Source organism: Oncorhynchus kisutch, linkage group LG22, assembly GCF_002021735.2.
Source record: "Oncorhynchus kisutch isolate 150728-3 linkage group LG22, Okis_V2, whole genome shotgun sequence".
Taxonomy (NCBI): Eukaryota; Metazoa; Chordata; class Actinopteri; order Salmoniformes; family Salmonidae; genus Oncorhynchus; species Oncorhynchus kisutch.
The window spans coordinates 19,845,620-19,868,319 of NC_034195.2; the positions used below are offsets into that span (position 1 = coordinate 19,845,620).

A 22,700-nucleotide genomic window follows, 5' to 3' on the forward strand; every position below is an offset into this window, starting at 1 on the left:
GAGTGCAATGGTAGCACTCCCTTGTAGAACCCTAAGGGCATTGTATGTGTGTTAGGAGGGTGTTCTTGGATGATATGTGATATCAGTGATGACATAGGGCAGCAGGTGGTCTGTCCAGACAGCTGAGACGCAGGTCGGACAGTCTCCTGGCAGAGGACTCACCTTCCACCTGCCCAGGGGGCTTGCTATGCTGCCTGGCGACGCCTGCCTGTGCCCTTGGAACTCCTGCTAAAGCTTCTGGGCTGATTAGAGGGGAGGGGAAAATATGTCTGTAATGGGCTATAAAACAGCAACGCAACAACCTTGTGGCCATACTGTCACTGATTGGTGAATGGGTGGTTGACTAAATGACATTGGGTGGTTGTTATTTGGACAAACATAAGGATGAGTGAACGTCAAAAGCAATATACCCATTTAAACTTTTTTTTAATGGCTGGAGCCTAGGGATTAGAGTTGTTCCTTTCAGCTAAAAAAAAAAGCTGAGAGAATCAAACGTGTGTTTCTCTTATTAACCCCCGAGGGGCCATGAAGAAGCAGGAAATGTCACTGATGTGGTCTGCGTCCACACCAGTCACTCCCATCCTAATGTGTCATGCTAATAGCTTCTCACTGCGGCAGTGCAAACATTACAGGAGAAGACCCTTGTATCCTGGGGAGGAGAGGATCGTTAGGCAAACTGAGTTATGAATAAAACCTTATAAATCATTCATTTACGCAGACAATGTATTCAGCAGGCAGAGCCAGGCTAACTTACCGTTGCCTTCGCTAGGTTTGTCTTGGGGTCTTTATATTGGTGCTCATAAAGGAAGGATTGTATATACACGTACAGGAGTCATTTGAGGTTGCATACTGCAATAGTTAGTGTTTTCCTATAGCAAAATAAAATATGGACTGAAGTGTGCTTCCAAAAAACCTTGCATTAAATAATTCATCATGAGAACATTATTTGCATTGTTGAAGTGAACTTATTACCGTTTCTACCATTTGGCTGACTTAGCAGAACACTTCTGAGTGACCTAACATTCTCATCAGAGTAACCACGTCAGAAAAGGGATACAATTCTGGAATAAATCCCCACTGGTTTTAAGCCAACTCAAATTATTATCATAAGCTGATTTTCTCTACTTCAAAGCCCTCTGGAATGTTTGCATTAGAGTTGTCACAAATCAAGACGACAAGTTGAGGCACTTATTTAAGCCATTTCCCTGTACTTATGGAACCAGTCAACATGCATCAAAAAGTCATTTATTCAAACACTTCAGAGTGAAATGACAAACCTTCCTACCAGTATTAGGCACAAGGAATTCAGTTCACAAAGAGGCCTTATTACAGTCCTTGAAGGCACCCCTCACATGGAAAACTGCAGTTTAAAAGTGAGTCCTTATCATTAAAACGTTCCTGTTAAGTTCTCCTATCAGGAACTGCTGGAAAAAAAGGTTGTTGCTTCTGTGCGGCTGTCATCTCACAAACTAACTCCAGAAATAAAACACAATTCAGAGAAAAAAAGTCTTAGTATCAAAAGGTTAGTACCCTCATTGACCCATTATCAACAAACCGAGCAAAAACTGGTTGAATCAATGTTGTTTCCATGTAAAAAAACAACTATTTCCTTTGAAAGGTCAATGATACAATGTGTTTCTTTGATATATCTCATTGTTTTATAAAGTTGACTTGCACTGTAGGCTATTTGTTGGATATGAGCGTTTGCCGAGTTCATAAATCCTGTGTGCTGAGAGCCTACAGCACCACCTATGATGGAACGGATAGTGTTCCTGCTTACTGTAGTTTATCAATTGTCATTTACAAAAACACATCAGCCCTTGAGGCCATTTCGCCCGGGTTGAGAGGTGGAATGATCTAGTAGTGGATCCCTCAAAAGAAAAACACGTTTCAAAAATAGCCTCAGTCAAAAATACTGAGCAATAAACCCAACCCAAGTCAGTGGTCTGTCTATAAAGTGTCTCTCTCGCTCTCCATGGTCATGGATAAGACTGTTTGGAAGCATGGTGTGGATGTCTCTTTGTGCTATGAAGGAGTAGAGCCAGCTGATGACATCCCTCTTGGAGGACCTTGTGTTCAGATCATCTGGAACGGGGAGGGGGGGGCGGGGTGTGTTTTTAGTTGGAGCAGGAATGGGCGACGCTGGCGGAGCCACACCCGTCACCCGATGGACACACGTCACGCTGTGCTGCTGGCAGGCAAGCCCTAGCAAGCCTCTGCCAGTCACTACGGTCAGAAACATGTGACACCTGTGAACAGAAAGGATGGGGGGGGAAAAACAACTGTGAAACCCAAGTCTCAGGAGGGAGAAAACAGCAACCGACACAACAGCTCCAATGAGAAATACAGACTCAAGCCATGTCAGTTCTGGATTGTGTAAGCGCAAGATGATTACTGTACATTCATGTCGTGCAAAATATTGATTCACAGTAAGACTACTGTACAATAATCATGCAGTTCAACAGTTGTTTTTCAAGCAGATCCTTGTCATGCAAATGCATTTTTTCCCCCCATAAACAAAGTGTACAGAATTGACAGAGGCATGACTTCTCTTGGGAAACGGGTGCACACAGTTTGTACATCTGCTGTTGTATTCCTCTGGTTTTGGCTTTGAGGCAACCCCCCCCCCCAGCAACCAATCCCCCTGTTGTTAGCATTCCATATATTGTGCAAATGATCCTGCGTACTACTCCCTTCACAGAACAGCACAAACTAGCTCTAACCAGAATAGAAAGAGGAGTGGGAGGCCCCGTTGCACAACTGAGCAAGAGGACAAGTACATTAGAGTGTCAAGTTTGAGAAACAGAAGCCTCACAAGTCCTTAACTGGTAGCTTCGTTAAATAGTACCCACAAAACACCAGTCTCAACGTCAACAGTGAAGAGGCGACTCCGGGATGCTGGCCTGGAGTTCCTCTGTCCAGTGGCTGTGTTCTTTTTTGCACATCTTAATCTTTTATTGGCCAGTCTGAGATATGGCTTTTTCTTTGCAACTCTGCCTAGAAGGCCAGCATCCCAGAGTCACCTTTTCACTGTTGATGTTGAGACTGGTGTTTTGCAGGTACTATTAAATGAAGCTGCCAGTTGAGGACTTGTGATGATTCTATTTCTCAAACTTGACACTAATGTACTTGTCGGGGGCCTCCCACTCTTTCTATTCTTGTTAGAGCCAGTTTGTGCAGTTCTGTGAAGGGAGTAGTACACAGCGTTGGACAAGATCTTCAGTTTCTTGGCAATTTCTCACGTGGAATAGCCTTAATTTCTCAGAACAACAATAGACTGACGAGTTCCAAAAGAAAGTATTTTTGTTTCTGTCCATTTTGAACCTGTAATCGAACCCACAAATGCTGATGCTCCAAATACTCAACTAGTCTAAAGAAGGCCAGTTTTATTGTTTCTTTAATCAGAACAACAGTTTTCAGCTGTGCTAACATAATTGCAAAATGAATTCCATTTTAAATGATAAACTTGGATTAGCTAACAACGTGCCATTGGAACACAGGAGGGATGGTAGCTGATAATGGGCCTATGTTTAATGGAATATCTTCATAGGTGTACAATCTGCTGTTTCCAGCTACAACATTAACCATTTCTGACCAATTTGATGTTATTTTAATGGACCAAAAATGTGCTTTTCTTTAAAAAACAAGGACATTTCAAAGTGACCCCACATTTTTTGAATGGCAGTGTGTATATATATATAAACATTTTTTTTTACAAAGGAGTTACTGCAGTTACTATAGGTCAGGTATCACATCCCTTTTCATGGGCAATGTCAACTCCCAGAGGTAGGATAAACCAAACCGGTGTGGAAACATGCTTATTGTGTTAACTGATGCGTGACATGGTTTTACAGGATTTACAGTATGGAGACTCCTGAGGACAGGCAGCATGGCTGCTCAGTGCTTACATTAAACAGGTATTAGAACTAGGCCATGCGTACAGTTTCTAATTCAAGTTTGGCCTACACACTTCTGGCAAGGCTGAGAAATCCCACTAGAGGTAGAACTGGTTTCAAAATCCCCCAGCGAGACTTTTTTTTTTGCATTAAGAATTAGAATGCATCTGGATTAAATGAAATGGTGAGAGCCTTTCCTCTGAGCCGTTCTCTTTCTCCTGGTCCTATAGAGTGAGGCAGGGATTTGAAGTTAAGCTTTCTTTACGTTTCCCTTCCTCTGCTCCTCTGTGATCCGCTCTCGGCAGTAGCAGCAGCCGCGAGCAGAGTGTTTACCCAGAGGATTTGGAGAAGAGAAACCCCTCGTCCCACCTCTGCGGCCCTCCGAGCTAAGCACCGTTAATCCTCTTCTCGTCACCTTGACATGTTTTCACTGCACTCCAATTTAATGCTAATCCTTTCCCTTTGAGAGTGCAGAGGCATTAAATAGCAGCAATCAAACCATTTCAGAACATACCGGTGTACTGGATACTATGGGTGCATCCAGGTAGCAAGGGAAAAGATACATTCACACAGTGCACTGCTGTGCTTACACACCTCTTTGATCATCACTACAGAAGTCACTAAATCACATAGTAAAGATAACATTTTCAAGTAATTCACATCTGTTCACTGGGACTCATGAATAAAGCAATAAGGTTTCTCTCTCAAGTTTGCATATTTATTGGACAACAGCAGCATAGCATGCAGCATGAAGTTTTAAAAGTGAGTTATCATCCCCCTCCTATCAAGGGCAGCTGGGGAAAAAAAGGTTTTAGCTTCTGTGCGGCTGTCATCCAAGAAACAAACCAAATTCAGAGAAAAAATACTTTTGTAGAAAATGTTATGATCCATGTGGAATGAAATGAAATTCCAGGAATCTTGAAGTCGTTTTAATTACGTACAAAATTGCTGCTGCATTAAGTAGCTTAAAGGCAGCTAAAATGACAGTTTACGATGACAATGTTGCTTCGCTGGTAATGAAAGGGGTTAAAACACTTTAAACAGGGAATAATATTTATGAGTAATCCTGCAGTATCAACCTTCAAAGCCTGTAAAGGACTCTACTAACAAATGAGTGAAGGGAGAAGACAGACAATTAAGCCCAATTATCTTTTAATTCCTTCTGCATCAGCCTACGATTGTGTCGCTTTTGGACAAGATGCAACAAGCCCTGGAAGTGGAGACCAACAAGGCTCCATTAAGTCTACCAAAACTTTGTGTTGGCAACATCTCTGCACATCCTGCTCTTACACCCCATACAGAGAGTGTCTTAACCCTTTACACTCGTGGGAATTGGCCTATGTGGATAGGGCTACATTTCATTGTTTCTTACAGAAGAAATATGAAAAGCATAACCATGATAGCAATTGAAAGTTCGGGAAAATTATTTGACCAAAGTTGAGGACAACAGTTCACCTGACAAGACAATCCAAACATTACACTGTTGATTTTACATTTACTGTACTTGTCGCCACATTCTGTTGATTATCAAATCTGAAAACACTCTGGACACATTCAGTAACATAAGATTATTCCTGGAAAATGTAGGGTCGGTGCAACATAAGACAAAAACATTGCAAGGGTCTGAGTGAGACGACCAACTGGTGTCTCAAAGTGGCCCAAACCTATCCAGTGTGCAGTTCCTAAGCAATTTCAATGCACGTTTATGACTCAAAGAAGAGTCTTCCACTACAAGGTACTTTTTGAGCTCTACTAGCTGTTCAAGAACTAGAGCAAGCACATTAACACAACCCCGCATCTCTGCCAGCACACAATGACTGCCGTTGTTAATGCCGTTGTTAATGCAATCCAATCCAACGGTTCATTATAAAATCGCAATCTGGGTCAGGTGGGCATGATTTGAAAGCCTGTTCTATTGCAAACATGACTAGCTAAGTTATAAAATTTGATTTTACAGTGTTGGCTTTCACAAGACTATTCAGAGAAACAGACTAATTGTGGTGTGCATAGAAGGAGTCATGACTGCATTCAGGTGTGTGTGTGTGCCCTGGTGAATTGTGAATCAAATCAAACTGTATATATACACACACTATATATAAAAAGTATGTGGACACCACTTCAAAATATGTGGATTCGGCCATTTCAGCCACCCCATTGCTGATGGGTGTATAAAAAAATTGAGCACACCGCCATCTCTATGGACAAACATTGGCAGTAAAATGGCCTTACTGAAGAGCTCAGTGACTTTCAACGTGGCACCGTCATAGGATGCCACCTTTCAAACAAGTAAGTTTGTCAAATATCTGTCCTGATAGAGCTGCCTAGGTCAACTGTAAGTGCTGTTATTGTGAAGTGGAAATGTCTAGGAGCAACAACGGCTCAGCCGAGAAGTGGTAGGCCACACAAGCGCACAGAACGGGACCACCGAGTGCTGAAGCGCGTAAAAATAATATTTTCCCGGTTGCAACACTCACTACCGCTACTTTCTCTGGAAGCAACATCAGCACAACTGCTTGTCAGGAGCTTCATGAAATGGGTTTCCATGGCTGAGCAGCCGCACACAAGCCTAAGATCACCATGCGCAATGCCAAGCGTCAGTTGGAGTGGTGTAAAGCTTGCCGCAGTTGGATTCTGGAGCAGTGGAAATGTATTCTCTGGAGTGATGAATCACGCTTCACCATCTGGCAGTCCGATGTACGAATCTGGGTTTGGCAGACGCCAGGAGAACGGTACCTGCCCGAATGCATATTGCCAACTGTAAAGTTTGGTGGAGGAGGAATGGGGCTGGGGCTGTTTTTCATGGTTCGGGCTAGGCCCCTTAGTTCCAGCGAAGGGAAATCTTAATGCATACAATGACATTCTAAACAATTCTGTGCTTCCAACTTTGTGGCAACAGTTTGGGAAGGCCCTTTACTGTTTCAGCATGACATTACACCTGTGCACAGAGCGAGGTCCATACAGAAATGGTTTATCGAGACTGGTGTGGAAGAACTTGACAGAACAAATCCTTGACCCTCAACAAACACCTTTGGGATGAATTGGAATGCCAGCTGCGAGCCAGGCCTAATCACCCAACATCAGTGCCCGACCTCACCAATGCTCTTGTGGCTGAATGGAAGCAAGTCCTCACAACAATGTTCCAACATCTGGTGGAAAGCCTTCCCAGAAGAGTCTTATAGCAGCAAAGGGGGGGACCAACTCCATATCAATGCCCATGATTTTGGAATAAGATGTCCTACGAACAGGTGTCCATATACTTTTGGTCATACAGTGTATATATAGCACATTTCATATATGGATGCAATGCAATGCTCTTCACAGGAGAAAACAAACAAAAAACAATGACAAAACTTAATTAGTTACTACACAACAGAGAGGATAAAAAAAAGAAAGAATAACAAAAACTGAAAGACCACTAAGGTACCTAAAAAGATCTGTTAATTAAATATGCCCACTGTTTCAGCCCCCCTCAAGTTCTCTGGCAGGCTATTCCAAAGGCTGGGGGAATAGTATTTAAAGGCTGCCTCTCCATGCCTCTTGGTCCAAGGCTTTGGGAAAGTTAAAAGGCCAGTGCCAGAGGACCTGAGGGACCTACTGGGTACATAACTAAAAAGCATGTCTGACAATGGTGTGCACAATCGTGGATTGTGAAGTGCACATGGGTGTTTGGCTTGCTTGTTTTACATCAAAGCGGTATTTATTCTAACTCTCAATGTCTCATCTTTCAAAATGCATCCTCTTGAGTCCTCTTAAACTTACAGCAGTTCCCTGATGAAAATAACAACAACAAAAAATGGGCCAAAGTTGCCCAATTACTGGGAGGAACTTCTTATCGCGTGCTGTGTTTATGTTCAGAGCAGTACGTATTGCGATTTTGGGGTTACGGTACAGCGGGAAAATTAAATGCCAACAGTTGCATTTGGGAGAGTTGGGCCATCTGAAGTGTAGTTCTTTGACCTCTGAAGTAGAGCACCTGTTCTGGGGTGACAGTGGAAATAAAGCAGAAAATCCTTGCGACAAGAATCCCAGATGTGGTTAAGGCCCGACACCTGACCCGCATGCATGGTGAATGGAAGAAAGGAAGAAAGTTTCTCAGTGACATTGTTTTTAAATTTTTTTTTTTACAATGAATACCTCCCGACACATCTAAAGTGTACACACACAAAACTGTAAAGGATTTGGTCACGTTTCAAAATGTGTGCAGACGGAAGGAGCATATGGAAGATCATAGAGAAGAACGGCCATGTTGGAATTGTGGGGGGAATCGTGTCCCAGAGTTTGTAGAGTACCCTGTCCGAGGTTGAGGTGGCTAAAGATAGGGCGGTCCATCTGATCTCCTATACGGAGGTGATCAAAATAATAGATTTTGGATGCACCACAGTCCATGGTAAAGGTTTGTCAACTAAGAGAACCAGACATGCTGTATGTAAAGAAAGTGGATTTTGTGGCGTACATTGAAACTGTGATAAACTGCATGGCTCAAGTAGCAACGAAGTCAAAGAAATTGGACATAATTGTGCCTGCGGTAGGAAAGTATCTGAGGCTTCAGGAATTCACAGTGGAAAAGCTGCAAGGGTTATTGGTGACGGAAGATGTGCCACCGTCCCAGGCTCCTGAGCCTGTGTAGGGGTCAGACATGGACTATTGCTTTTAACAGTAGAGGAGCATGTTGAGTGACTTTCTGGTAGTCAGTTTGAGTTAGGCATGGGTGACATACCATATACTTGGGTATTTCGAAATACCGTTATGATTTTCAATACCGCGGTGCTATTTTGTCTTTTGTGATCTTTTATTTTCATCCGCACAGTAGGTGGCGGCAATACAACTTTTGGATGTAGTCCGCCGTAAAACCTCAACGAAGAAGAAGAGGTGCCTCTCTAGCAGGTGGAGGGGCCTTGCAGTGTGTGTGTACTGTGTGCGAGTGACAAAGGGAGCAAGGGAAGAGAGACGGCAACCAACCATAGCAAACCAACTCGTGCTTGTAGACTAAACAGGCCGACCACACTGCTCATGCGCGTCTGCATTGCCAACGGCTAAAATATTTAGATTTCTTTTTTGAAATTTCTTTAAAAAATATATTTTTTTGACCCCTTTTTTCTCCCCAATTTCATGGTATCCAATTGTTTAGTAGCTACTATCTTGTCTCATCGCTACAACTCCCATACGGGCTCGGGAGAGACGAAGGTTGAAAGTCATGCGTCCTCCGATACACAACCCAACCAAGCCGCACTGCTTCTTAACACAGCGCGCATCCAACCCGGAAGCCAGTCGCACCAATGTGTCGGAGGAAACACCGTGCACCTGGCAACCTTGGTTAGTGCGCACTGCGCCCGGCCCGCCACAGGAGTCGCTGGTGCGCGATGTATGTCAGTCGTCGTGTATCTTATTTATCCCAAGTTTCTAATGGAGATTTTCATCTCTGGCACAACTGCTTGCATTTGGTTTTCCAGTTAATTGTATTTTGGCAAAATGTTTGAAAATGACTTTATTCCCTGATTCATTACAGGAGTTGCATGCAGGTAGCCTAGTGGTTAAAGCATTGGGCCAGTAACTGAAAGGTTGCTAGATCAAATCCCCGAGCTGACAAGGTAAAAATCTGTCATTCTGTCCCTGAACAAGGCAGCTAACCCACTGTTCCTAGGCCGTCATTGTAAATAAGAATTTGTTCTTAACTGACTTGCCTAGGTAAATTTTAAAGTTCAATAGTAGGCTATAGCATTTTGACTAACACAATAGGCTTGCCATCGTTGCATGTTTCTATTAAGCTCTTAATGAAAAAAGTCCGGTCTGTGTATGTATGCAGCGAGAGCTTTCACGCTCTCCAAAATCTGTCCAAACCAAGCCCAATGTGTTTCTATGTCGCCTGCCTTCCTGCCTTGGGACGACTACTACATTGTTAGGGATGAGAAATAAACATCTCGTCATTATATACAGATCTCTGATAGTATTTTCTGTTGGCCACGTAATTATACTATTTTTAAAAAAACGGTTAATGAGGGTCAGTTAGTCAGCAGCAACATTTTACAAAATTTGAATCCCTAGTTTTTGTAAATATATTTATGTATTCATTCGGATTCACAGTACGGACCGAAATGTGGTGCCCATACCGAAAGGTTCGGTATGAATAAGGGTACCGTTACACCCCTAAGCTGTCAGTCAAAACCCATACAGCGCTAGCACTCTGATGTCACATATAGCATTTTACTGTTCAGCCACTACGTCCCAATTTAGGTGCTTATTAGTGCCCCAATTTGATCTGCCATGTTCAACCTGTATAAGGGCATGAATGGAAAGGGCTAAAACTACATGTTCAAGTGGAAAAGTAATAGCTAAGTGTGAAAGGCAATTTTATTTGCAGAAAAAAACAAGAGAAAGCACAATAGCATATCACCCTGTTCCTGGGAATTGTATGATAGGAGCCAGATTTTTTAATTACAGTGTGCTGTATAACAGCTCATGATATTCTTATCTACATGAGACACCAGTCTAGACTGGAGCAGAATGAACACAGCTTTGCGGCCTAATGCGATGATGATAAAGTTGGAAATTTCAGGGCGGATAGAGATAGCAATGAGCCAGTGGATTCCAGGAAAGGGAAGTCCAGTGCAATGGCATGTCAGAATGTTGCTTAAATCCACTGCCAATTTACACAGGGCAGACCGAACAAGCAAAGCTTAGCCCTACTATTCTGGAGAGGGGAAGCTGTGTGTTTATATGTAGTCTGTCTGAATATGTTTCTCTGTTGTGTGAGTGAGTGAGTGAGTGAGTGAGACTGCTCGATCTGTGATTCACTGTGTCTAGCTATCAGGTAAAAAGCACTGCTTTACAGTTGTTTCTCCAGTACATTGGGCCAAAATGCCATGTTTCCTGCGACAGTACCATGTACTGTGCCAAAAAGAGAGATCAGATGAATATCCACACAATCCGATTTAGTGCCTCTGCAACATTGACACAATTAGCTGGTTTAGTCTTTCTGGAAGCAGGGGGTGGTGGTTGGCATGGGGTCAGGACTGTTCCAACTGTTGGCAAATTACCTGGATTACTGAGGCACAGTCGAATGCAGCTGCTCAACACAATCCCTCTGGACTGGAGGCAAGAGAAGGAGTAACATCCAGTGTACCCAACTCAAAAACAATGTCACGTGTTGGGACACACACACACACAGCAATTACTTTAACTGGCAAAGCTCTGCCAGTGCCATGAGTAAAATATCAGACAAATATATCATGATGACTATTTATTACCAAAAAGCCACACACCCAGACTTTATCTTCAGCCATAACATAGGCAAAGCTGAACGTAATAACTTTTAAAAGGCCATGATGAATTTTTAATGGATGGCTATGAAAACATTCACAGTATTGTCAGAGTTTATTGACAAATTGATACTTGTCATTGTAGAGCTTGTAAAAGCAGAAGTCGCCCCAGTTCTGACATCTCCACAACTACAATGAGGTCAGACCAACGAGAGGTCAGACCAACGAGAGGTCAAACCTGGGACAACGGCAAGGAATAATGCCATCCTTGTATGCACAGCAGAGTTAGTTTCTAGTAAATCTAAATGTCGACCTAATGAAATGTTTTCTTTCCCCTCCTCAAAGGAGTTGCCCGTTGTGTAAAATGATTCAAATTACATATGTCACCAGGGCTTGGAGGCTAAAGCAATGCGGTCTCATGGATTCAGTTGCCTGGATCTGTGTAGATTAGGCTACATAGTCAACATTCGCTAGAGTGGTATAAAACAGCACAACATCGTTTCTCAGAGACCCCCCATTGTATCTGATAAATGGTTACAGTAAAACACCCAGGCCATTAGCATTAGGCCTACATTCCCTTCTAAAGCAGAGGAAATGGTCATGTCTAACATTCCCCATTTACTACACCCATTAAGGCTTGTCTACAGTGTTGCAGTTTCAGATGGAAAGTTCTGGTGAGCGAGCAGGCAGACTGTAGCCTGAGGTGTGTAGCAGCCTGGCAGGCTCCCACTCTCTGGCCCATTGACTGTGGTGTAGCTCAGATGTTGTCTTTGATAGGAGACCCCTGGCACCCAGACAGTCACACATCTCTGCTGCCACTTTGCCAAATTGCCCAGGGTATTGCTGGGTAGCACACAGGCTGGTTCATTATAGAAAGACACCATTACTGTATTTCTGTTCAGAATGTTATGGTCAACCATCATTACATTGACGCCTCTGGGTCTGATGGGTTCATAAAAACATGCTATAAAATATAATAGCATAGGATGGGAGCAGAAGACCTTCAGTGCAGTGACTTGATTCATACTGAATCTAGGCTAATATTTGGTTTGCTGACAGAGTGAAAGATCATGATGTTACAGTAGTATGTTCTTATTTCCTGCTTGGACATAATTCAATCAAACCTGAAGTCATTGTATAACAGAGCAGGAAAACTCCCTGTCGCCAAGCAAGCCAAGACACACATCTTTTCTCTTCATTGCCTGGACTCTTCCCCTCCTCTTCCTCCCATAACCAACCGCTGTCCTACTTCATATTGTACAGGAGTCAGCTGTAAGCTACACTCAAGCCTATTATAAAATCATCGCAGCTCAAGTCAGCCACTGCAAACAGTGTTGAGCGGATCTGTGTGCTGCTGTAAGTAGGGTCTCATTAAGGCCTTGCAAAACAGTGAGGAGTGTGGGCAGGGGGAGAAGATGGCCAGTGGATGTGGAAGGAAGGTCTCTCTCAAGGAGCAGTGAAGGGGCATTCCTCCTCTGACTGCATTCCTCCAGACCACAGCAGCAGCTCGGACACAATGAATCGGCTCAATGTGGAGTTTTTACTGTGTCCTCTGACACTCCACCTATCCTGTTGACACAACACAGCCCCACAGATTATTCCATAACAGAGCCTGAGCGGGAGAAAAGTCCCTGTGTGTGACTGTGTTGTCAACAAACAAATGTCAGGAGTGAGCAGAGTCACCCCTGTGACAGCTGATTAGAGGCATGACGCTGTGCCAAGAGAGCTTTCCAATAGGCAGACACCTCCCTTTGGACATTCATTAAAGCCAAAACGACAGCTTTGGGGGGGGGGGGGGGGGGGGGAAGCCTGTGAGACCAACATTGTAGAAACACTGTATAGAAACTATCTGCCGTACTGATATGATTAATTTGTCCTGCTAGAATGTGACGGCGTGAAAAATGCCATGAATGTATATAATGGACCAGATGATTCTAAATGCAATGAATAATACTTCAGAAAACAGTCGTCGTACTGGATTAGCCTAATAAGCCTGACTATTCGACGACCCATATCCATCCACATTGTAACCCTAATCCTCCTCGTGTGCTGGCCAGGAGTCAGGGGAACAACGAGGTTAGATAAGGTTATTGCTAAGCCCACATTAAATGTGTTAGCTTGTGTTTCACAAGCCCTGAGATTTGATAGGTGTAAGAGGCTAATGCCCAGCTTTAGGCTAATGGCCAGAGGAGCTTGGGATGCCCTTTCAAAGTACTAAAATATATGTCTCTGAAAAGAGGAACCAGACTCCAGTGGAGTCTAAAATGATAAGGATACACATGCTTGACATAAAATGTACCGACTGACATGTGGGAGTCTGTCCACTGTTGATATAATAATAATCCTATTATTGTCATATTAAATAATTGTCTATGATAGTGTTTAGTTATTAATGTATTGATCTGAGTAGCAATGTGTAAATTGATGTGTATACAGGGCTCATCTTTAAACGGGACCTTGGTCTCAGCAGGACTCCCCGTCAAAAATAAAGGTTATATAAATATTGCCTGGGCGCTGTGGTAAAGTTCAGGTGCAGTACCAGAGAGAGACCCTTGAAAAACTGGTGGAATGTGGCAGGCTGCAGTCAGGTAGTCTCTCTCTTCCGCCTGCTGCAGTTGTTTAAAAATGTATGGGCTAAAACAGGATTCCCAGCCGCTGCATCCTCCAGCCGAGGGGGGAGGAAGGGCAGTCACCCTGGGGATCTAGCCTCTATAGCCTGGCCCGCAGCAGCTAATTATGAAGCTGGGCCACCTGCTCCTCTGTGAAATGGAGCCCTGTGATGTTGGCTTTGAGGTGGGTGCTAATGATTACACACAGGAACAGTCATTAACCCTATCAGTCCCGAGACCCCAGCAAAAATCTTCTTTTCATTTGTTCAGCCCTTATATTTAGCCTCACAATGAAGTGTTTTACCATTTACTTTTCAGGACAACCAGGGCTACAAGTAGAAGACAAAAGTACTTGACAAACAGTTCATGAGTTTTATTGACAAATGTCAATAACAAAAAAAATGTCAGCCAAAGCAAAAAACAAAAACAATTTATATGCTGGAAGTACAGAAATTGTTTGCTCACTAGTCGGTGACAATGGTGTGGAGTTTGGAGTTTGTGACAGGAACAATGTGAGAGTATAACAGTTTTATAGACACTTTGTCCTGGGATTTCCTATGATCTATGTATTAGAACTTAGTTATCTAAGCGTCTAGCATATGAACGTCATAGAACAAAACATGTTACGTGCTTGTTTGTAAGTCTCCGCTCTTCATAGATAACTATTCATAGTTTGGAGCTGAAACTATTCGGACTCGACAGACGTTTTTTGTAAGAAGACCAGGCCCCTTAAAACCGCTTGGTGCTAGGGGGCAGTATTTTCATTTTGTCAGGAAAAGATGCTAGAATATGCATATAATTGACAGCTTTCGATAGAAAACACTAACGTTTGCAAAACTGTAAAGATATTGTCTGTGAGTATAACAGAACTGATGTTGCAGGTGAAAGCCTGAGAAAAATCCAATCCGTAAGTGCCCCAGGTTTTGAAAGCGCTGCGTTCCAATGACTCCCTATTCGGCTGTGAATGTACCATCAACGAGCTTACGCTTTCTACGTATTCCCCAAGGTGTTTGTGATGTGAGAGACTGCTCGATCTGTGATTCACAGTGTCTAGCTATCAGGTAAAAAAACACTGCTTTACAGTTGTTTCTCCAGTACATTGGGCCAAAATCCCAATCACAGCATTGTGATGTAGTTTAAAGCATTTCTGTTGAAGAATAGCCGTAGGCGGCCACATTGCGTAAGTGGTCACATGGTGACTCCAAGAGAGATTTGCGCGTAAAATACAGGAGGTAGCCATTACTCCAATCGGTCCAAGTTAAAAAACGAATTGTCCCGAGGGATATATTATCGAATAGATATTAGAAAAACACCTTGAGGATGGATTCTAAACAACGTTTGCCATGTTTCTGTAGATATTATGGAGCTAATTTGGAATATTTTTCGGCATTTTCGTGACTGCAATTTCCGGGCGATTTCTCAGCCAAACATGAAGAACAAACGGAGCTGTTTCGCCTACAAAAATAATATTTTGGGAAAAAATTAACTTTGGCTATCTACCTGGGAGTCTCGTGAGTGAAAACATCCGAAGTTCAAAGGTAAACGATTTAATTTGATTGCTTTTCTGAATTCCGTGAAAAGGTTGCCTGCTGCTAGCAAGACATAATGTTATGCTAGGCTATCGATACACTTACACAAATGCTTGTCTAGCGTTGGCTGTAAAGCATATTTTGAAAATCTGAGATGACAGGGTGATTAACAAAAGGCTAAGCTGTGTCTCAATATACACTGCTCAACAAAAATAAAGGGAACAAATAAACAACAATGTAACTCCAAGTCAATCACACTTCTGTGAAATCAAACTGTCCACTTAGGAAGCACGTGATTGACAATAAATTTCACATACTGTTGTGCAAATGGAATAGACAACAGGTGGAAATTATAGGCAATTAGCAAGACACCCCCAATAAAGGAGTGGTTCTGCAGGTGAGGACCACAGACCACTTCTCAGTTCCTAGGCTTCCTGGCTGATGTTTTGGTCACTTTTGAATGCTGGCGGTGCTTTCACTCTAGTGGTAGCATGAGACGAAGTCTACAACCCACACAAGTGGCTCAGGTAGTGCAGCTCATCCAGGATGGCACATCAATGCGAGCTTGCTGTGTCTGTCAGCGTAGTGTCCAGAGCATGGAGGCGCTACCAGGAGACAGGCCAGTACATCAGGAGACGTGGAGGAGGCCATAGGAGGGCAACAACCCAGCAGCAGGACCGCTACCTCCGCCTTTGTGCAAGGAGGAGCACTGCCAGAGCCCTGCAAAATGACCTCCAGCAGGCCACAAATGTGCATGTGTCTGCTCAAACGGTCAGAAACAGATTCCATGAGGCTGGCATGAGGGCCTGACGTCCACAGGTGGGGGTTGTGCTTACAGCCCAACACCGTGCAGGACGTTTGGCATTTGCCAGAGAACACCAAGATTGGCAAATTCGCCACTGGCGCCCTGTGCTCTTCACAGATGAAAGCAGGTTCACACTGAGCACATGTGACAGACGTGACAGAGTCTGGAGACGCCGGGGAGAACGTTCTGCTGCCTGCAACATCCTCCAGCATGACCAGTTTGGCGGTGGGTCAGTCATGGTGTGGGGTGGCATTTCTTTGGGGGGCCGCACAGCCCTCCATGTGCTCGCCAGAGGTAGCCTGACTGCCATTAGGTATCGAGATGAGATCCTCAGTCCCCTTGTGAGACCATATGCTGGGGCGGTTGGCCCTGGGTTCCTCCTAATGCAAGACAATGCTAGACCTCATGTGTGGCTGGAGTGTGTCAGCAGTTCCTGCAAGAGGAAGGCATTGATGCTATGGACTGGCCCGCCCATTCCCCAGACCTGAATCCAATTGAGCACATCTGGGACATCATGTCTCGCTCCATCCACCAACGCCACGTTGCACCACAGACTGTCCAGGAGTTGGCGGATGCTTTAGTCCAGGTCTGGGAGGAGATCCCTCAGGAGACCATCCGCCACCTCATCAGGAGCATGCCCAGGCGTTGTAGGGAGGTCATACAGGCACGTGGAGGCCACACACACACACTACTGAGCCTCATTTTGACTTGTTTTAAGGACGTTACATCAAAGTTGGATCAGCCTGTAGTGTGGTTTTCTACTTTAATTTTGAGTGTGACTCCAAATCCAGACCTCCATGGGTTGATAAATTTGATTTCCATTGATCATTTTTGTGTGATTTTGTTGTCAGCACATTCAACTATGTAAAGAAAAAAGTATTTAATAAGAATATTTCATTCATTCAGATCTAGGATGTGTTATTTTAGTGTTCCCTTTATTTTTTTGAGCAGTGTATTTCATTTGAGATTTTCATGAATAGGAATATTTTCTAGGGATATTTATGTTCGTTGCGTTATGCTAATTAGTTTCAGGCGATAATTACGCTCCCGCATGAGGGTTTGGGAGTCACTAGAGGTTAAGGAATCCACCCTCGTCTCACGAACACTGCTCTAGCTAAGCCCCCTTAAATCACAGACTATTGTTTGGTCTGTAGCTCAAACACACAATGTTTTAAAAAAGGCAGTTATAAGTCCAAAACGCACCGATGTTATGGTGGGACTAATTGGGTTAACCCTTCAGAGGAAGGGATACTCCACCTCTGTGCTGTGAGCTGAGGTTGTGTCTCTGAACTTATATATGTCTGCTACTCTCACCACCCTAGTGGCTGATGCCTGGACACGGACTTGAGCCTCCCTGTTCCTCGCGGCAACATCTTCCAAGCAATACCCTAACCCCCTTTATAGTAGCTCAGCTCCAGCAAACACACACCTACCTCTCAGATAAGATAACCATAGATTATAGGAAACCAAATGCTATGCTCAATAACATTGAACAATTGAGGCACAAGCATAACCTTAAAATGCCTGCATTGGGCTTATCTGGTCATTAATTATTAATGATAAAAACAGGACATGTCAACAGTTTAGGAAACCATTACAGTGTACTTTAGACTCTATATAAATGTAATGGGTAACGGTACATTTGGGACCTCCTGGCTTTCACAAGGCAACGGCACCCCGCCCCCCATTAGAGTAGCTCTCTGTGGTCTCTCCAGTCTCTGTGTAATTACACTGATTGAGCCCCAGTGTGTTCTCCAGCTAGTGTGCTAATAGCCAATTGACTGGAAAGTCTCTGTAATGCAGAACACAAATCAATGTCTGAGTGGCTTACCACCGTACTGCACCACTGGGTGGGATGTGTCACTTTGATCCCGACTGAGAAACACAGGGATTTCCTCCAGATAAACTTTACTTTTACTACCACTCCCAGAAGCCATCATGAGAGGTTCTGCAGTGTTTGTGCTTATACCACCACAATACTCAATTCCAAAACGATACCAAGGCAAAAAAAAATTAAGGCATATTAGCCAAAGTCAGAGAATGGCACTTGACCCAGATTTGATCTTTGAGTTCAATATTATTACATTTATGTCCATTTTTCAGATAGCCATGTATAAATTAATGAATCTAAATCATACAATACATTTGACTTTGTTTTACAAATCTAACTATATAAAATAATTTGTTATAATAATGTTATAATAATGTTTAAATGGACACATCTGAAATCAGGCAAGCACAATAAACGTTCTACCATGTTAATTTTGGGAAGCATATTTGATTCGGAGTTCGGACATAAAGTTTGCAAGTGAAAACTACTTCTAAAACGTTCAGTTGTTCCGAACTCACTTCACTTGCGCTAAAGAGGGAGGCTGGCTCGGCTGGCACAGATCAAATACACTGTTGGAACGCTGACGGTGTTTACTTGTCCTAATAATAATACTTTTTATAATATGAAACATTGCGCAGAAAACCAGGTGTTTTAATCGGCATATGCTTACTTCAATTTTGACCTAACGCCGATTAAGATAAGCAGAGTAAGGTGTTCACGAGGGCTGTTGCGGTGATCGTATTACCACAACAACGGCCGTTATGAGTCATGACCGCAGTCAAATTCCACGTGATCTCCTCTTATGCCCTCTGGACATGCGTTGGAAGTGACTGTCAGGTCGCTAATCGCCTGGTACTCAGTTCTCCATTGTCCGGTATTGATGGACAGACCGGTTTGGGTTTTTACTTTACCTTCTATAACAGTATTTGAATGTTTGGTTTGTTAAATGTGATATGCTGTGTGTAACGTCCATTTTTATAGTTTACCGCTCTACATCTTTCGCTGCCCTCTCTTTCTCCATGCTGCTTTCTAGACCTAGCTCCGCCCCCTGTCACTCAAGGAGCACATGTTGCATGGTCAATGCAGCACATGCAACAATGTTGATGACAACAATGCCGTTTTCACTTTGCTTCTGTAAGAACCTGCTTCCTCTGGGTAGTCCCAGAGCCACTGCGCTGCTGTCTTTTCAGGCAGCCCAGCTGCTGCATCTCCCAGCTGTGGAGGGAGGTAGTGCAGCCACACTGGGGATCCAGCATCTGTAGCCTGATTTATAAGATATTCTAAAAAGGTGTGTATCATTCACTAAAGTTGCCAAATAACTCTAAATCTAGCTAGCCACTTCATATGCACACTCGCTCCGGAATGGGAAAAGTTAAATTAGCATGACACTAACCAGTGGACAAATTGTCATGACCACCACAGTCCTATAGGGTAGTGAATTGATGTTAGCTTCAGCTGTAAGCTAGCAAGGAAAGTTAGCCTACAAAGCTGAAAGCTACCGGTATCTTCTTCCATTGTAAAGTGTTCTAGCCTCTAATGGACATTGTTTTGCAACAGTAATTAACAGTTGCAACCTTTCCACATAACGTGTTCCATTATTCAAGTGTGTGAGTGGGGCGCTAACATGACGCAGCCCAGACTGAGTGAGTGCAGTGGTTCCTTAGTACAGGCTAGAGCTAGCATTGAGTAAGTGAGCAGGCACGGTACGTTCACGCTATAAGGAGACATCGGCTGCGTTGATAGACTCGATGCTCGAGACAGATTTGACAGAAGTTCCGAAAGTAACAAATTATAGTACCGAACCGTTTTTTTCATGTTCTAGTACTGAAAAAGTACAGAAGTTTCGGTACTGGGCAACACTAGTCTGCTGAGTGTGTACGTCAAAAGCTAGCAGACTTGAGGCTCTTTCACTTGAAAGCATTTGAGTGAGAAAAGACAGTCAGTGTTTGGGGAAATATAGGACATGTTATGCAAAGTGCTCTATTAATATTGTCAAAGGATGTACACGGTGCACGTGCTTGCATAGGAATTCTTACAAATATGACATTTCTTACCAACATCTATTACTAGGATAAAACAATATGTTTATTGCTCACCCAGTTCTGGAGACCTCTCCTTATTCTTGTAGAGAGGCAGCTAGGCTGGTAGATGTTTCCAGGTGCTTACGAACGCAGTAGGAATTAGTGAGTAAGGCACTGTAGTTATACTGTTCCAGCTATCGGACGTGGGGTCATAACAGTCTAGTGTCTTGCAACGCTGCGTCCCAAAGTAGCCCCCCACCACATACAGTTTGTTTCCAGAGGCCACAGCATGGCAGCTCATTCTTTTGGAAGTCATGTCCCCAACACGAGACCACTGGTTGGTCTCACAGTCAAAGCGGTAGGCAGAAGCGGCGGTGAACTCAGTGTCTCCACCCATGATGAAGATCTGACTGCCTAGAACAGCTGCGGCCGTGTATCTCCACGGCTGCGGACACTCTGCTGCGATGGCCCAACGGTTCCCTAGAGGGTCGTAGCACTGCACCTTGGAGGCCTTGTCTCTGTGGATGGTGGTGCCACCAAAGACAAACAGCTTCAGCTTGGCGCTGACCACGGCTGCATTGCTAACACCGTCTCTAAGTGGTGCCATCATGGTCCATTTGTTTGTAAGCGGGTCATAACGCTCTACCTGTTTGAGGGAGACTGAGGGGGAGGCAGGGAAGACACCTGCTATGGCAGTGTGGCCGCCCACCACATACAGGCAGTTCTCCAGTTCAGCAGAGCCATGGCCGAAACGTGCTATCAACATGGGTGCTCCTTTAGACCACTCCTCGTGGACCGTGTCATAGATCCAAACATCCTTAGACACCCCGTTCTCAGAACCCCTCCCCCCAGTCACGTAGACCTTACAGCCGATGGCACAGGCACTGAACTCCTTCCTGGGGCTGGGCAGGTCAGACTTGGGGATGATCTCCTTGGCTTTGTGGTCCACCTGGTAGATCTTATCACACATGAAGGTCTGTCCTCCCAGGATGAGCAGTGTGTGGCCTGCCTTGCGGGGTCGGGCACAGGGGCTGGTGACCACCCCATCGTTCTGCAGAATTTTCTTCTTGCACTGCATGGCCTCCTCCACGATCTGCCGGCTCCTCTTGTCTGACATCACCAGCTCCTCGCAGGCCACCGCCTCGATCAGACACTCAGAGGGCAGCAGGGCCAGGCGGATGCCCCGCAGCAGCTCAGGGAGGTAGTCTCTGCGGCCATCCAGGTCATATCGCACCCAGCGCATCACAGCGTTGAACACGATCTGCTCATCCTCGATCTCCAGCTCGTCACTGAGGATCAGGTCCAGCAGCTTGTCCTTGTTGAGGCCGTAGAAGTCCTCTGTGTCCCGCACCGCCTCAAAGTGCACCAGGCACATCCTCCAGGAGAGCTCATATAGCCGTTTGCACTGGTGGGCGTCGGACAGCAGCATCATGCCCAGGCAGTTGGACGAGTGCAGGTTCTTCTCCAGGAACTCTGCGGCAGCGTCTCGGATGTCGTGGAACTGCAGCATGTCTCCCGCCTCGAGTAACGACTCTGCGTTCTCCTCATTGATGATGACGCGTGATGAGTAAGCAAAGTCAAGCAGCAGCTCCAGCACTTCTGGGTGCACACTGTCTCTGAAGTTCACCTCATTGTCCAGGCTCTCCCTCAAGCCTCCACTGAACATGGCCTCAAAGTAGCGGCTGCATGCAGCTAGTACGGCCCGATGGCAGGGGAAGGAGCGGTCCCCCGCCCACAGTGTCACATCAGTGAACATGCATTGCTTTCGGAGGGTGTTGAGGTGGGTGAGCACACTGTCTGGATGCGAGGGCTTATGGAACAGAGAGATGTTCATGGAGCCCGTGCTGGTCCGGGACTTTCGGTTCTCGTGGACGGTGACTGACATGGTTTCAGAGATCTCCAGACCCAGGGAGTCGCTCGTCTCAATTTCTCCAACTAAAGAAAAAACAAAAACAGAAAAATAAATGAGATATGGAACTAACTGCTTGATGTTTTTCCCCAGATATACACTACCATTCAAACGTTTGGGGTCGCTTGGAAATGTCCTTGTTTTTGAAAGAAAAGCACATTTTTTGTCCATTAAAATAACATCAAATTTATCAGAAATACAGTGTAGACATTGTTAATGTTGTAAATGACTGTTGTAGCTGGAAACGGCAGATTTAATGGAATATCTACATAGGCGTACAGAGTAGAGGTCGACCGATTAATCGGAATGGCCGATTAATTAGGGCAGATTTCAAGTTTTCATAACAATCGGAAATATTTTTGTGCGCCGATTTTTAAAATATTTTTTATACCTTTATTTAACTAGGCAAGTCGGTTAAGAACACTTATTTTCAATGACGGCCTAGGAATGGTGGGTTAGGTGCCTTGTTCAAGGGCAGAACGACAGATTTTTACCTTGTCAGCTCAATCTTGCAACCTTACAGTTAACTAGTCCAACACCCTAACCACCTGCCTCTCACGAGGAGCCTGCCTGTTACGCGAATGCAGTAGTAGCTAAGGTAAGTTGCTAGCTAGCATTAAACTTATCTTCTAAAAAACAATCAATCATAATCACTAGTTCTAACTAACTACACATGGTTGATGAGTTACTCGTGTCCTGCGTTGCATATAATCGATGCAACGCTGGGGGATGATTTAACAAAAGCGCATTTGCGAAAAAAGCACAATCGTTGGACGACTGTACCTAACCATAAACACCAATGCCTTTCTTAAAATCAATACACAGAGGTATATATTTTTAAACC

The 22,700-nt window shown here is 44.3% G+C and overlaps 1 protein-coding gene across 2 annotated transcripts in view; it reads right to left on the reverse strand.

The window, feature by feature from the left end:
* Positions 1-1,229: 1,229 nt before the first annotated feature.
* enc2 (ectodermal-neural cortex 2) overlaps positions 1,230-22,700 on the reverse strand; it is a 43,520-nt gene continuing 22,049 nt past the window's right edge. For both annotated transcript variants that reach the window (XM_020456570.2, XM_020456569.2), the window contains 2 exons: positions 20,023-21,882; positions 1,230-2,249 (listed from right to left, as the gene is read on the reverse strand). In XM_020456570.2, coding sequence (XP_020312159.1) covers positions 20,063-21,832 — 1,770 coding nt within the window. In that variant the 5' untranslated portion in view covers positions 21,833-21,882 and the 3' untranslated portion in view covers positions 1,230-2,249; positions 20,023-20,062. The remainder of the gene's footprint in view (positions 2,250-20,022; positions 21,883-22,700) is intronic.